Below are 12286 nucleotides of genomic sequence, written 5' to 3' on the forward strand. Positions count from 1 at the left end.
CATAAAAACAATATGGCCGCCCGAAGGAAAAATTATATGTTCAGTAAAGGCGTGTGAACTGCAAGTTTTTGTTTTTCAATCAAGTAAAATGGCTGTGTAATCGCATGCGAAGAAAGCTGCTATAAATGCTTAGTAAGGCGGATCGGGACGTCCGCGTTATATTTAACAAAATAATGTTACTTTGCAATCGAAAAAAATACTTTTCCGGGCATAAGTAGCATCTCCCTTGAGCGTTTCTTCTTAACAAGCTCCTGTAACAGCATTATTACGCCGCATAAATGTGTAACAGCAAAATTACGCAGCAAAAACGCATGTACAAAAGCAAAATGGCCGCCTAAGTCCGCAAAAAAAAAAAATCCGCTTTAAAAACTTGGCATGTCGGATCGGGACGACCGAATTACATCCAGCGAAATATAGCTTGAGCGAAGTTATATTTTTGTGACTGCATTATTGCAACGTATAAATGTACATAATCATTCGCAATCCAGAATTAAAATGGACGCTAGCATAAAATATTGCCGCTATAAACGCTTGCTATGGCGGATCGGGACAACCGCACTGTATTCAGCTAAATAATAGGTTTTCTTTTTGTGTCTATCACAGCAGAGCATAAATGTGCAATTGCAAATCAAAAACAAATCGCTTAAATAATTCCAGGAACAAACCCGCAAACAACATATTGCTCGTATGTATATGCATTTCAATAAAATAAATAAATAGCAACAAAACCATATGGCACACATTTCAATGAGCTTTATTCCAACACAAATCCACTCACTACTACGGCGGTATCGCCACTCAGCAAGCTTTTAGTCACACAGTAACATGCTTATAATCCTATTGATTGAACTCCATTAATAATTGCAGGTAGAAAATAGAAATTCTGATAGTTGTCCCAACACAATCCAAACATGGCAAGTAACGGAAAATACGTGCTGGCAAAGAACGAATCCGAACCGCATTCAAATGATGTAGAACTAGAGCAGGAAGCGAGTTCTTGTAGCGTTGTCGGAAACAACAATGACGATTGTGATGAATGTAGCAAACGCTCAAACAGTGAGAGTTACTGTAGCAGCGAATGTGAGAGTCAGAACAGCGAGGATAGCGAAAGCATTAAAGACCGAAACAGCATAACTAGCTCTGGAAGCGTCCGCTCTCTTTGTGAAGCTAGGTCACCTAATCTCCCACAAAATAGTAAAGGAACCACAGACACGAATCCTGAGATTCAGGTCAGCACGAACACTAAACCAGTGGATGAAGCTAATTGTGGAAGTGATCGAATGCAGCGAATTGAACAAGTCCTTGCAGACCTGACAAAGGCCATTAGCCGCTTTGAATCAGGCACTCAACAACCAGCGAATCATGATGCTGAACAAAGTTGGAATTTCAGCCATGACCCTTCTAAACCACAATGCTCATACTCGAATGTTCGCCCCGAACATATCAAGCCTTTTCCCAGCGGCGTTCGCCCCAATCAAATGTTGGCGGAATGGTTTGAGTTCATCGAAAATTTCGAAGTTGCGATATCTTTGCACAACGCTAATGACCCCGCGTACAGGTCGAAATTGTTATACCTTTCCCTTGGTCAGGAACTACAAGCAATTGTCAAAGCTTCTAATTTGCGACCCAGTTTAAAGGATACAAACTGTTATGCAGCATTCATTCAAAACATTGAAAGCCACCTACGCTCAATGACGGACACAGCTGCCGAACACCAAGCATTTCTGCGCATGAGACAAGAGAGAGGTGAATCTACAGTCACATTCCATGCTCGATTAGTGAGAAACGTTAAACTTTGTGGCTATAGCATTAATGATCAAAGTCGATTTGTGCGGGCACAATTGCTCAACGGTTTAAGAAATAAAGAGTTGGTTAAAGCAGCGCGCACATATGGATATGACACTAATTTCATCGTGCAGTCATCCACCCGTTGTGAAGCATATGAAGCAGAAACAGCTGATCAGCAGATTGAACCCAATATTTTTGAAATTGGTCAAGGGTATAAATTAAATAAGAGAGGTAGTTCTTATCAGTGGTCTGATCCTGGCTATGGCAAGCACCGCCGAATGGACCCAGGCTTCACACAAAAACAAGAACGACATGCAGCAACATTAAATCGCGGAAACAGTTTTCGTAAGCAAATAAAAGACGGCCGCTCAACTTCACAAACACTAGGGCGTCATTAACGTTGTCCAAGGTGCAACAACGCTTACCACCGGAACCTCGAATGCCCTGCTTTGTCCAGAACGTGCAATACTTGCGGTCAACGAGGACACTTCAGCGCTACATGCCGAACAGGACGCTTAAGGATGGTGCGCACAAGACGCTCTGATGCTGAATCTTCTGGCGAAGAAATGCATACCGACACGAAACAGGTAAAACAAACATAATTGTCACTTATAGCAAAACTAAACAGTTAAATATACGTATAATACAAGTAATCCAATTCTCTACTACAATTTTCTTTCATTCCCTTCTAGAGTGTAAATGCTCTTACGCTGGATGACGCATTAATCAATTGCAGTATTGGAGAGTCTAGTCCCATATGCTTTCTTATCGACTCTGGTTCCGATGTTAACGTTATTGGTGGCAAGGATTGGTTATACCTAGAGCGCGAACTCAAAGCGGGTATAGCAAAATTCGAAATCATTCAAAGACTGACCCCAGGATTGCACGCTTACGCTTCCGCCAAACCAATGGCAATAAAATGTACATTCAAAGGAAACGTTGTGGTACTAGGATCAACGAAACCGTCAGTGGTTGCGACGTTTCACGTTGTTTCCGATGGAGCGAGATCACTTTTAGGCCGATCTACAGCAAACGACCTGAAACTATTGCAGGTAGGAAAGAGCGTGAACACTTTCGAGACTCTTGACGAAGATTTATTTCCTAAAATGCCGGGTGTAAAAGTCAAGTTTAGCGTTGACAACTCTGTTGCACCTACTAAAAATGCGTACTATAACGTTCCAGCCGCGTTCAGGGAAGCAGCACGACTAAGGTTGCATGATATGGAAAAACGCGGAATCATCGAAAAGGTGACGTCCGCGCCTAGCTGGATAAGCGGCATGTCAGCTGTGGCAAAAGGCAAGTCAGATTTTCGACTTGTTGTCAACATGCGAGCCCCAAACAAAGCCATAAACAGGGAATACTTTCGACTTCCTTTGATTGAGGAAATGCGGGTCAAGCTTCACGGGTCAAAGTACTTCTCTAAACTAGATCTAAGCAGTGCCTTCTATCATCTAGAGCTAGCTGAAGAGTCGCGTGAACTCACCACTTTCCTCGCGGAAAACGGCATGTACCGCTTCACACGACTGATGTTCGGGGTCAACTGCGCTCCCGAAATTTTCTAGCGCGAAATGGTACGCTTGTTCATTGGCTTAGAAAACGTAATTGTCTACATAGACGACATCCTCATTTTTGCGAAAACGCTAGAAGAACTGAGAACTACTGTCAGCAGAGTTCTCGAAATCTTACAAGCCAACAACCTAACCCTCAACAACGCAAAATGTGAATTCGATAAGGATAGAATAAAGTTTCTTGGGCACAAACTAGATGGCGAAGGATTTCACATCGATGAGGAAAAAGTTAAAAGCGTTCAAAATTTTAGAGAGCCTACAACAATTTCTGAACTAAGAAGTTTCCTAGGTTTAGCGTCCTACATTAGCCCGTACGTGAGAAACTTCGCAGATATATCCCATCCATTGTGGGAGGTCACAACAAAGAAGATATGGAACTGGGGAGCGCAACAAAAAGAGGCGTTTGAGCAGATTAAACAGCGTATAGTCCACTGCACAATCGCCCTTGGATTCTTCTAGCATAGTGATAAAACCATCCTATATACCGACGCCTCTCCAAACGCACTAGGGGCAGTACTAATACAGGAAAGCAACGACGGGAAACCGAGAATAATCAGTTTTGCTTCCAAAGCTCTTACGGTCACTGAACGGAAATATGCTCAGAACCAACGAGAGGCACTCGGGGCAGTATGGGGGGTCGAGCACTTTTCATATTTCCTACTCGGAAGACAGTTTACCCTTCGCACAGATGCGCAAGGAGTAGCTTTCATTCTAAATAGGTCGCGTGAGGAATCCAAGCGGGCATTATCTCGTGCAGATGGCTGGGCACTCAGGTTAAGTCCGTACAGCTACGACGTAGAGTACGTGCGCGGGAGGGACAACATAGCCGACCCTTCATCTAGGTTGTATGATGGTGAAGACGAACCGTTCAACGACGAAATCAGTCCATGGGAAATAGCAGTACTTGAAGCTAATTCAGTGCACATCCTAACCGAAGAAGAAATCAAAAATGCCACATCGAAAGACAAAACGCTTCAACTTGTTCTGATTGCTTTAGAAACCGGACAATGGTCAAACGTTGATGCCAACTATAACAAAGTAAAGGACGATCTATCCGCCCGCGATGGTATCATAGTAAAAACAGGCTGTGCTGTGATACCAACAGAATTGCAAAATAAAGCTCTCAGAGTAGCACACGAGGGACACCCATCTATCGCGAAAATGAAAAGCATAATTAGACAGCGCGTCTGGTGGCCAGGTTTGACAAACATGGTACAAAGATGGGTAGAATCGTGTGAAATTTGTGCTACAAACGGCAAACCGGAAGAGCCTACACCTATGCGACGGATTTTTGCCCCAAAGGTTTGGGAGGCCATAGCACTCGATTTTAACGGCCCTTACGTAATGTTTGGTGGTATCTCCATCTTGGTCATTATCGACTACAGGTCAAGATACCTTATTGCTCGACCCGTGAGGTCTACGAACTTTGAATGTTCTCGGAAAATTCTTGAGGAAGTGTTCGAGAAAGAGGGATACCCAAAAAGCATTAAATCCGACAACGGACCACCGTTCAACGGCACGGAGTATAAGGAATATTGTGCAGAACGAGGAATAGCAACAATATTCTCTACACCGCTATTTCCACAACAAAATGGAATGGTGGAAAGTGCTATGAAAGTAGTGAACAAAGCAATGATTGCAGCCTCATCCAATAAAACAAATTATATTGACGAGCTATGTGAAGCAGTACATGCGTATAATGCAGGAGCTCACAGCATAACTAAGCTTCCACCCGAGGAAATTATGCTGGGGAGGAAAATTAAACGAGGATTACCTTTGCTTGACCACCGACGAGCAATAATTGACGATGAACTCCTTAATAACCGAGATCGCAAGGCGAAGCTGGACGGAAAGCTGAGGGAAGACTCTCGCCGAGGAGCTCGAAAGTGTCGTGTGAAGCCAGGAGACACCGTAATTATCCAGCGGCAGGTTCGAAGCAAAGGGCAATCCAGATTTTCATCCAAAAGATATGAAGTCACGGATGAAAATAACGGAAGCTTAGTTCTGAAAGATTCAGATGGTCAAACCATAAAACGGCACGTCTCACAAACGAGAAAAATATTGCACGGCTTGGAACCCGACACACCTAGAGCAATCGAGGGTGAAATACCGAAGATAGTAGAGGAATCCTGTTTGAATCGCCGGGGAGAACGTACAAGAAACGCGCCGGAATATTTAAAGCAATGCGTCCGGTCTATTGATAAAAACACTACGTCCTAAAAATAAAATTCATGAATAACATGCATAAATATCGCATTATATACCTGATGCTTTCTTATTGAAGTTTTACTAATTTAAATAATGAACGAAATGCCACAACAAAATCCTCTCTGGCATTCTTTATCTTATGCTTGTTGACGTTTTCGGTAAGTATGGGTTTGGATCGTTACGCCTACCGCGATTCTACTCAACCCTCCCAGACTACATCAAGGCCGGTGGCACGAATGGGTTGCAATTTCTGACACATGGTTGGAAAGCTGTTATGGGAGAAGACTCCTACTATGCCGGGGCCTACAAATAAGATTTGTTCTAGCACTGCTTGAACATGCATATCACTTTTCAGAGCAGACAATGCACCCGTTTACTCTCATTTGTGACAGGAGGCAAAAGAGCGATAGGAACAACACTTATTCAGAGTTTTGGAACGATGTATAAAACTAATATTCTTGAGATTTTTTTTGAAGAGAAGGGGAGATGTGTGGCACACGCTAACGCTATGTTGGGATTTATATAACCTTGTGCTTATTTCCGGTTTAATATCATGAATTGGGAGCACTGCTTCGACACGCACTTAAGCGTTAGCGACGACGAGTCGAAGGCCTCGTTGACGACAGTTACCCCGACTCGTCATCTTTTCGCTCCCGACCGCCTCACAGGTAAGACGTGCTCCAGCCTCCGGTATTTACTCGCATCACCGTGATGGGAGATTACTAGTTAGCGCAGTGCGATGGTATTTTCACACAATGAAACATAATTTCAGTTAATTCCGAATTGTTTGGTGATAACCAGACGGTAATCCGTTCATAAATAACAAAGTTATTAGCGTTCAAAATAGTGACGGAAAAACGTGACATCGTTTGATTTTAGATTTTAGAATGACACCCTGCCCCAGATAGTGCAGTAAGACAATTTCAATGTCAAAAAAATATTCGAGTACCGGTACTTTACCGGTACTGAGGGCTTCAGTACCGTAGTACCGATTCTCGCCAAAAAGGGGCGGTACTGCGAACCCTAGTTTCACCCGCTGTCTGAAAAACGTGTAGAAATATCTTCGTTTTTTTATTTATTTCAAAAAAGATACTTATAGGTTTTTGTTATTGTTATTGTTATTGTTATTTATCAGTGTGCAATCGGGCTGTCTCAACAACCTATTTCTGCAACCTATGTGCATTAACTGTACACCTACCGTCTATCCGTTGCACTTGACAGTGTGTGCAGTGCTTTATGGTCACACCTATGACCGCGCACCCGGCTTCCCATGAGCGTTTTGGCGGCTCAGAGGTGTCCTTCCATGTTGCTCAGGGATACATTGCTCCTATACACATCCATGCATACAGGCATACATACGGGCTTACATTCATACATACATACAAACTATTTGGCGCAAGCTTATAGCGTGTAACGTCGCGTCATCTAGTCTGTCATCCTATGGAAAATCATCCTACCATCGCCTTGAGGTCAACGTCATATTGGCAAATTTCGCATTGAATCCGCTTCTGTCTCTTCCTAATCTCCTTTTTGTCTCCTAGGTCCGAAGCGGATCAATCGACTATTAATTGAAACGGTAAACATACTAGCAGTATTATTAGTCCTTACTCGCGAATACTTTTCCTACAACTGTGCTGTTTCTTCTCTATCTTATAACATAACTCGATTATCCCAGTTCTAGTCAATATACATATTCATTACATAATGGACCAGGCAAACCCTTAATTTTTCTATTATTATTATCCTGAGTAGCTATACCAGTGAAGGTATTTTTGGATTTCGTTAAAAAGAATCTCTGCCAATAAAGGCGTAAGCAATATTTATCCACATAAAGTTTGCTCGAAACGAATGTCCGCCTGGTTCGACTCGAACAGACCACACCGACCCGAAAGGGTTGCTTATCATTTCTGAGAGCCGGTGTGCTTGATCGAGTTTAATAATCATAAGAACAAATCCTGAATAATTAACTATCTCTTAGGTGCCAGTCCTGCACTCCTTTCCTGAACTAGCCTCATACTCACGATCAAAAGATTCGACCAAGCGAATTGATCAACTTGCAAGTAGGAGCACATATCTACCAACCAGCCAAGAAGACTTCCGAATCAATGAGAATGGACCATGCCAGTCGAAGGCCACAGGCCCAGCGCCCTCTCGTACAGTGTCATTGTCATTTCTCAGCCCACCCCCTGGCAGACGTTCATCCGCCCATCTAGACTATGTCAAGATGAGAACCTACAAAGCCTAACTGTTCGTATGTGCTATTCCGTATAGATTTTGGTTTGCTGAAACGAAACAAGAAAAGCAAAATAAAAGCAAAATAATTGTGATTAGTATCGTAGTTATAATAAATAGGTAAACGATTTCTTCTCTGTTGTCCGTTCCCTTTTTCGTAGTCCTCCCTCCTGTTCCTGGTCTGTTTGGGCCACTGGCTTTCCGTTTCCTTGGCCGTCACGCTCGATCGATTTAGACATCATAGCAGGAGAAACAAATGAAAAGACAAAACAAAACAAAATGAAAATAAATGGACGTCTGCTATCTGTGCCTAAATTGATGTTGCTTCTCAGTTTTGCACGACCCAGGGGGGACTTGGCCTTGATCCCAATGCTCTGTCGCCGATGTTACGTGATATTCGTTATGGAATATTCTTTGTGTGGGGGCCATTCATAAGCAATGTTGTTCGTTTTTTTATCCCTGATCCGCTGATACGTCTAAAATTCATTTTTAGTTTTTATCTCGTTACGTGACGCTCTTCCCCTATTGTCAATATCCAACATCATTTATGAATGGTCCCCTGGTGATATATTTAGAGCAGACAATCCTATGAAAAATAGGATTGACAGGATTTTAGTGCGCTGTTGGCGCCTTGTGTCACATCTTCATGTTTGTTATTCATACTAACAATACCAAAGCATGCGATGTGATGACCGGAAGATTAGAGAAGCAACTCCTCCCCTTCCCCCCCCACCAAAAAAAAAGATACTTATAGGTTTTTGTAACAAAATCCCTCTATACATTCGAAAACCAACATAAGGAACTACAAAATGGAGTATTCCATGTTGACAAAAACATGCTTTTTCTATACTATATTAGGTCTATCCTAGAAAAACTCTAGAAAGAGAACTGCGGAGACTCCATTTTGGATCGATTGGATTCGCGTTTAGCTGTCAGAAAACGAATCCAATCGAACATTGCCTATCCTTATAACATTGAACGTGTTGCCATACAATGCTGGGGCATACGTTGCCAAAAATGCTGTTTTTCTCTCCGCAGTTCTCTTACTAGAGTTTTTCTAGTCTATCCTTAACATGTCCGTCTTACCCCCAGTTCCCCTAGACTTTTTTTGGCTTCACGCTTTGCGTAACTGTTCTATAAAAACTGTGGATTTTTCAACTCCTGGTACAGATTTAATTGTGGCAACACTACTTACCGTTCTAGTTTTGTTGAAAAGCCTTATCAATCCAAATGCGCCCGATCCAGTATTAGGTTTTTCTTGTCTGGTTTCGTTTCACAATCCAGTACTTTTACCACAAGATGTTTGAGGTCTTTAGTTATTCATATAACTTGAATATGTTATTCTAATCATATTCATTTGACCGCACAAGAATCAAACGTATTGGATATCATTGAGTATTAACACAAACTTTGAGTAACATTCGCTTGTATTCATATAAATACATATACCAAATGAGGTAGGATTCATATGACAAATCTGATAAATACACAATATACATATTTTCATTTCAGCGCAGTTTACTGCATCAGATATGTTTAGGGATGCCATTATGCCAGATTTATCTGGCACAGCCAGTTTTTGGCGGCTTCCAGACAAAAATACAAACCTCTTATTCTGCCAGTTTTTTAAGTTTTAGAAGCTGCTACACACACATTTTGAAAATTTGGGTAATAATGTCCCAAATTTTGCAAAAATCCATTGATGCAGGTTCTATGACAACTAAAATGTATACCAAATTTCAATGACTTTGAGGTCGCTGTCAAGTGCCAGATTTTTTTAGTTGAACTGCCAGATTTTCTTTGAAAAATAGTGGCAACCCTGGATATGTTTGTGAGTGCATTACTCTTCGTGTCTCGTGCTTCATTTTCGGGCTTTATCGATCCTGGTCAGTTGGTCACTATATCACATAAAATTTGGCACCTCAAGGTTGTCTGTTTACCTCAAGGTTGCCTCGGGATTAACGATGCTTCAAAACAATAAAAAGTGAGGTTAGTTCCATTAAATAAAATAAATATATTTTATAACTACTAACATTACAATCGGGCTTTCACACAATTGTTTACATCATTTGCGATGGTTTGGTAATTTACTTCGAAAATAAAATGCTGAAGGCAGCTACAGATCACATCATTTTGGAAATGACTACACTAGGAAGCTTTATGGTGTCTATATGTTATGTTCTTTTAAAGTTCATCCCGCAACGGAGGAAAACTTTATTCGATATAAAGCTTTGTTTATCTTACGTCAAATTAAACATCAACTTAAACACATTTTTTATACTAATACCAATGGCGCTGCCTTCGACTTGCTTTTATGAAAAATTTCGGTCTGTTTGTAAGGTTCGCTACTGTTGATTAATATTGTTGAAATATATACTGCAATATGTGATAATATATTACATCATATTATGCTATGTTGTGCACATCGCTTTTTATAATATGTTATTTTTTGCGACATTGCATCGACATTATTTCTGAAGTTTACAAGAACGTCTCTAAAATTAAAACTATTTTCTATGCTCGCTAGTTCTAGTTTGGTATACTTGAATAGTTGTACAGTACAGTTTGTATCAATTAGTAGGTATATCTTTTTATGATACGGTGACACTTATTTTGGTTTTCCGTAACATAAGATTCTTTTACTCAAGTTTCGATTCAAGTATATTGGGAATACTGTTCTTGTCGGTAACTAAACGATGAATCGGTGACATAATACTCTGATGATGCTCTTGCTGTTGCATTGCTATTGAGTGCTCCTGTGCCATTCGCTCGGCATTTTGAATGAAACGTTCAGCAAGATTGCGAGATTCATGTTCAGATCGTTCATGATGAATTTCGATTCGTTCTCGGTCATGAATATCTTCTACCATTCGTCCATGATCAATGATGCCGTCTTGTATGTGGACGCTTGTATTGCTTGCATTGATAATCATAGATCTGGGTGCCATTCCGTGCTCTTGACTAGAATTAGTAATGCTCGGTGAAAGGTTATGGCTGTTGCTAACATCGGGCGAAGAAATATGAGACACTGACGACAACGTCTCAGTCATATGAAGCTCGGGGACGTACCTATAATTGAAATCATATAAAAGCAGGCTTTAGTGATTACAACGATTTGTACTACCTAAAGTTGCAAGGTTGTGCTGTGGCACTATTAAACGCATCTCTCTGTTGAGTTGTGACCTGGTGGTTATTATGGTCACTAGCATCACTAGTTGCGGGTGCAATGATTTGTGATGGTATCTCTCCGATAGCAACACTGTTAATGGTTGCGTTTACGTGGTTCGTGTTGATCCTGTTATCCCGATGCACCCGATTATTGTGCCTAATCAAATAGCTATCGCGAATAAAAGTACGACCACAAAGGCGACATTCGAAATTTTGACCTGCAGAGTGGGTTCGAATGTGAATGGCAAACTGTGATTTACTAGTAAATGTCATTGAACAACGATCACAATTCAATGGTTTTTCTGAGACGTGAGACCAACTGGAAAGATAAGAGAAATATTTCACAGTGAGTATCTTACTAATAATGAAAACGAAAATCGTTGATTTTTCGAAAATGCTTAAATTTTATTTAAGAATGCTTAAATTTAATTTAAGTTTGATAAATTAGTGAAAGTTTAGAAACAAAATTAGTCTTACAAATTATGCCTTTTATAATTTCATTCATAATATGTCAATGAAGTCAAAGAATACAAATACAAAGTGTACTTTTAAAGTGGAATAAATGTTCAAAAACGTTTCTAACGGTCAAGATTATCTAATTTCGAAACCATCAACTTGCAAGAAGCTTTTCAACACAAACAACGTTGGTGATTAAATCTCCTAGAAATAAGTATGGAGAAATATTTGTTCAAAAATAGTAAGGGACTTGGTGTCTTCGGCAAAGTTGTTGATAATGTTGAAGGTTACACAGATGCAATATATCGAAATATAAAACGATATTTAAGAAATTTCCTCAAACCAGCTCTTTTCAATTAAACTTTTTATTTTAATAACCGAATAACTTGTTTTAAACCTATGGAAAAAATTGTTTTGTTGGATCATGAGGACATAATATCTAACTTAAATTTAGTTTTTAGCGTTTCGGACTTTCCTCATCAATAACTTGCACCATCTTGGTGCTAATTAGATGATAAATCTAAACTAGCACTAAAATTTGTTTATTAGTTAAACGCTCAATCCTAAATCGAAAAAGTCATACGTCTTTCATGAACTAAGCAATTGGCATGTTCCGAGTAATGTCTCGGAAGACAAGCACAGAAGCTCTGGTTTGCTGCGCATTCTCATCAGCAAATCAGAGCTATGACTTTTAATTTAGTATTGAGCGTCTAACTAGTGCTAGATTAGATTTATCATCTAATTGGCACCAAGATGACGGTAATTACTGATAAGGAGAATCCGCAATACTAAAAACTATTTTTTGTTTTAAAAGTTTTCTCTCATACTATATTAATATATTTCGATATTCTGAATACACGGAGTAT

At 40.4% G+C, this 12286-nt stretch overlaps 3 protein-coding genes across 11 annotated transcripts in view; 2 read left to right on the top strand and 1 right to left on the bottom strand.

Annotated features, from left to right (window-relative positions):
- The first annotated feature begins 911 nt into the window (after positions 1 to 911).
- Positions 912 to 3350, top strand: LOC131687423 (uncharacterized). Its single transcript, XM_058971501.1, has 2 exons — positions 912 to 1427; positions 2481 to 3350. Exons 1-2 carry the CDS (start codon positions 912 to 914, stop codon positions 3348 to 3350), a joined length of 1386 nt encoding a protein of 461 aa, XP_058827484.1.
- Positions 3351 to 4700: 1350 nt separating this feature from the next.
- On the top strand, positions 4701 to 5576 carry LOC131687424 (uncharacterized protein K02A2.6-like). Its single transcript, XM_058971502.1, has one exon. The coding sequence runs from the start codon at positions 4701 to 4703 to the stop codon at positions 5574 to 5576; it is 876 nt and encodes a 291-aa protein (XP_058827485.1).
- Positions 5577 to 9790: 4214 nt separating this feature from the next.
- Positions 9791 to 12286, bottom strand: part of LOC131693897 (zinc finger protein OZF-like) — a 411867-nt gene continuing 409371 nt past the window's right edge. For all 9 annotated transcript variants that reach the window (XM_058982163.1, XM_058982156.1, XM_058982160.1 and 6 more), the window contains 2 exons: positions 10921 to 11283; positions 9791 to 10865 (listed from right to left, as the gene is read on the bottom strand). In XM_058982163.1, coding sequence (XP_058838146.1) covers positions 10436 to 10865; positions 10921 to 11283 — 793 coding nt within the window. In that variant the 3' untranslated portion in view covers positions 9791 to 10435. The remainder of the gene's footprint in view (positions 10866 to 10920; positions 11284 to 12286) is intronic.

The sequence above is a fragment of the Topomyia yanbarensis genome, chromosome 3 (assembly GCF_030247195.1).
Source record: "Topomyia yanbarensis strain Yona2022 chromosome 3, ASM3024719v1, whole genome shotgun sequence".
Classification (NCBI taxonomy): Eukaryota; Metazoa; Arthropoda; class Insecta; order Diptera; family Culicidae; genus Topomyia; species Topomyia yanbarensis.

Excerpts from the sequence above, each read along its gene's own strand:
- LOC131687423 (XM_058971501.1), top strand. The coding sequence starts at position 912 with ATGGCAAGTAACGGAAAATACGTGCTGGCAAAGAACGAATCCGAACCG. Across the intron at positions 1,428-2,480 it reads CACAATGCTCATACTCGAAT|AGTGTAAATGCTCTTACGCT; the intron begins GTTCGCCCCGAA and ends ATTCCCTTCTAG.
- LOC131687424 (XM_058971502.1), top strand. The coding sequence starts at position 4,701 with ATGTTTGGTGGTATCTCCATCTTGGTCATTATCGACTACAGGTCAAGA.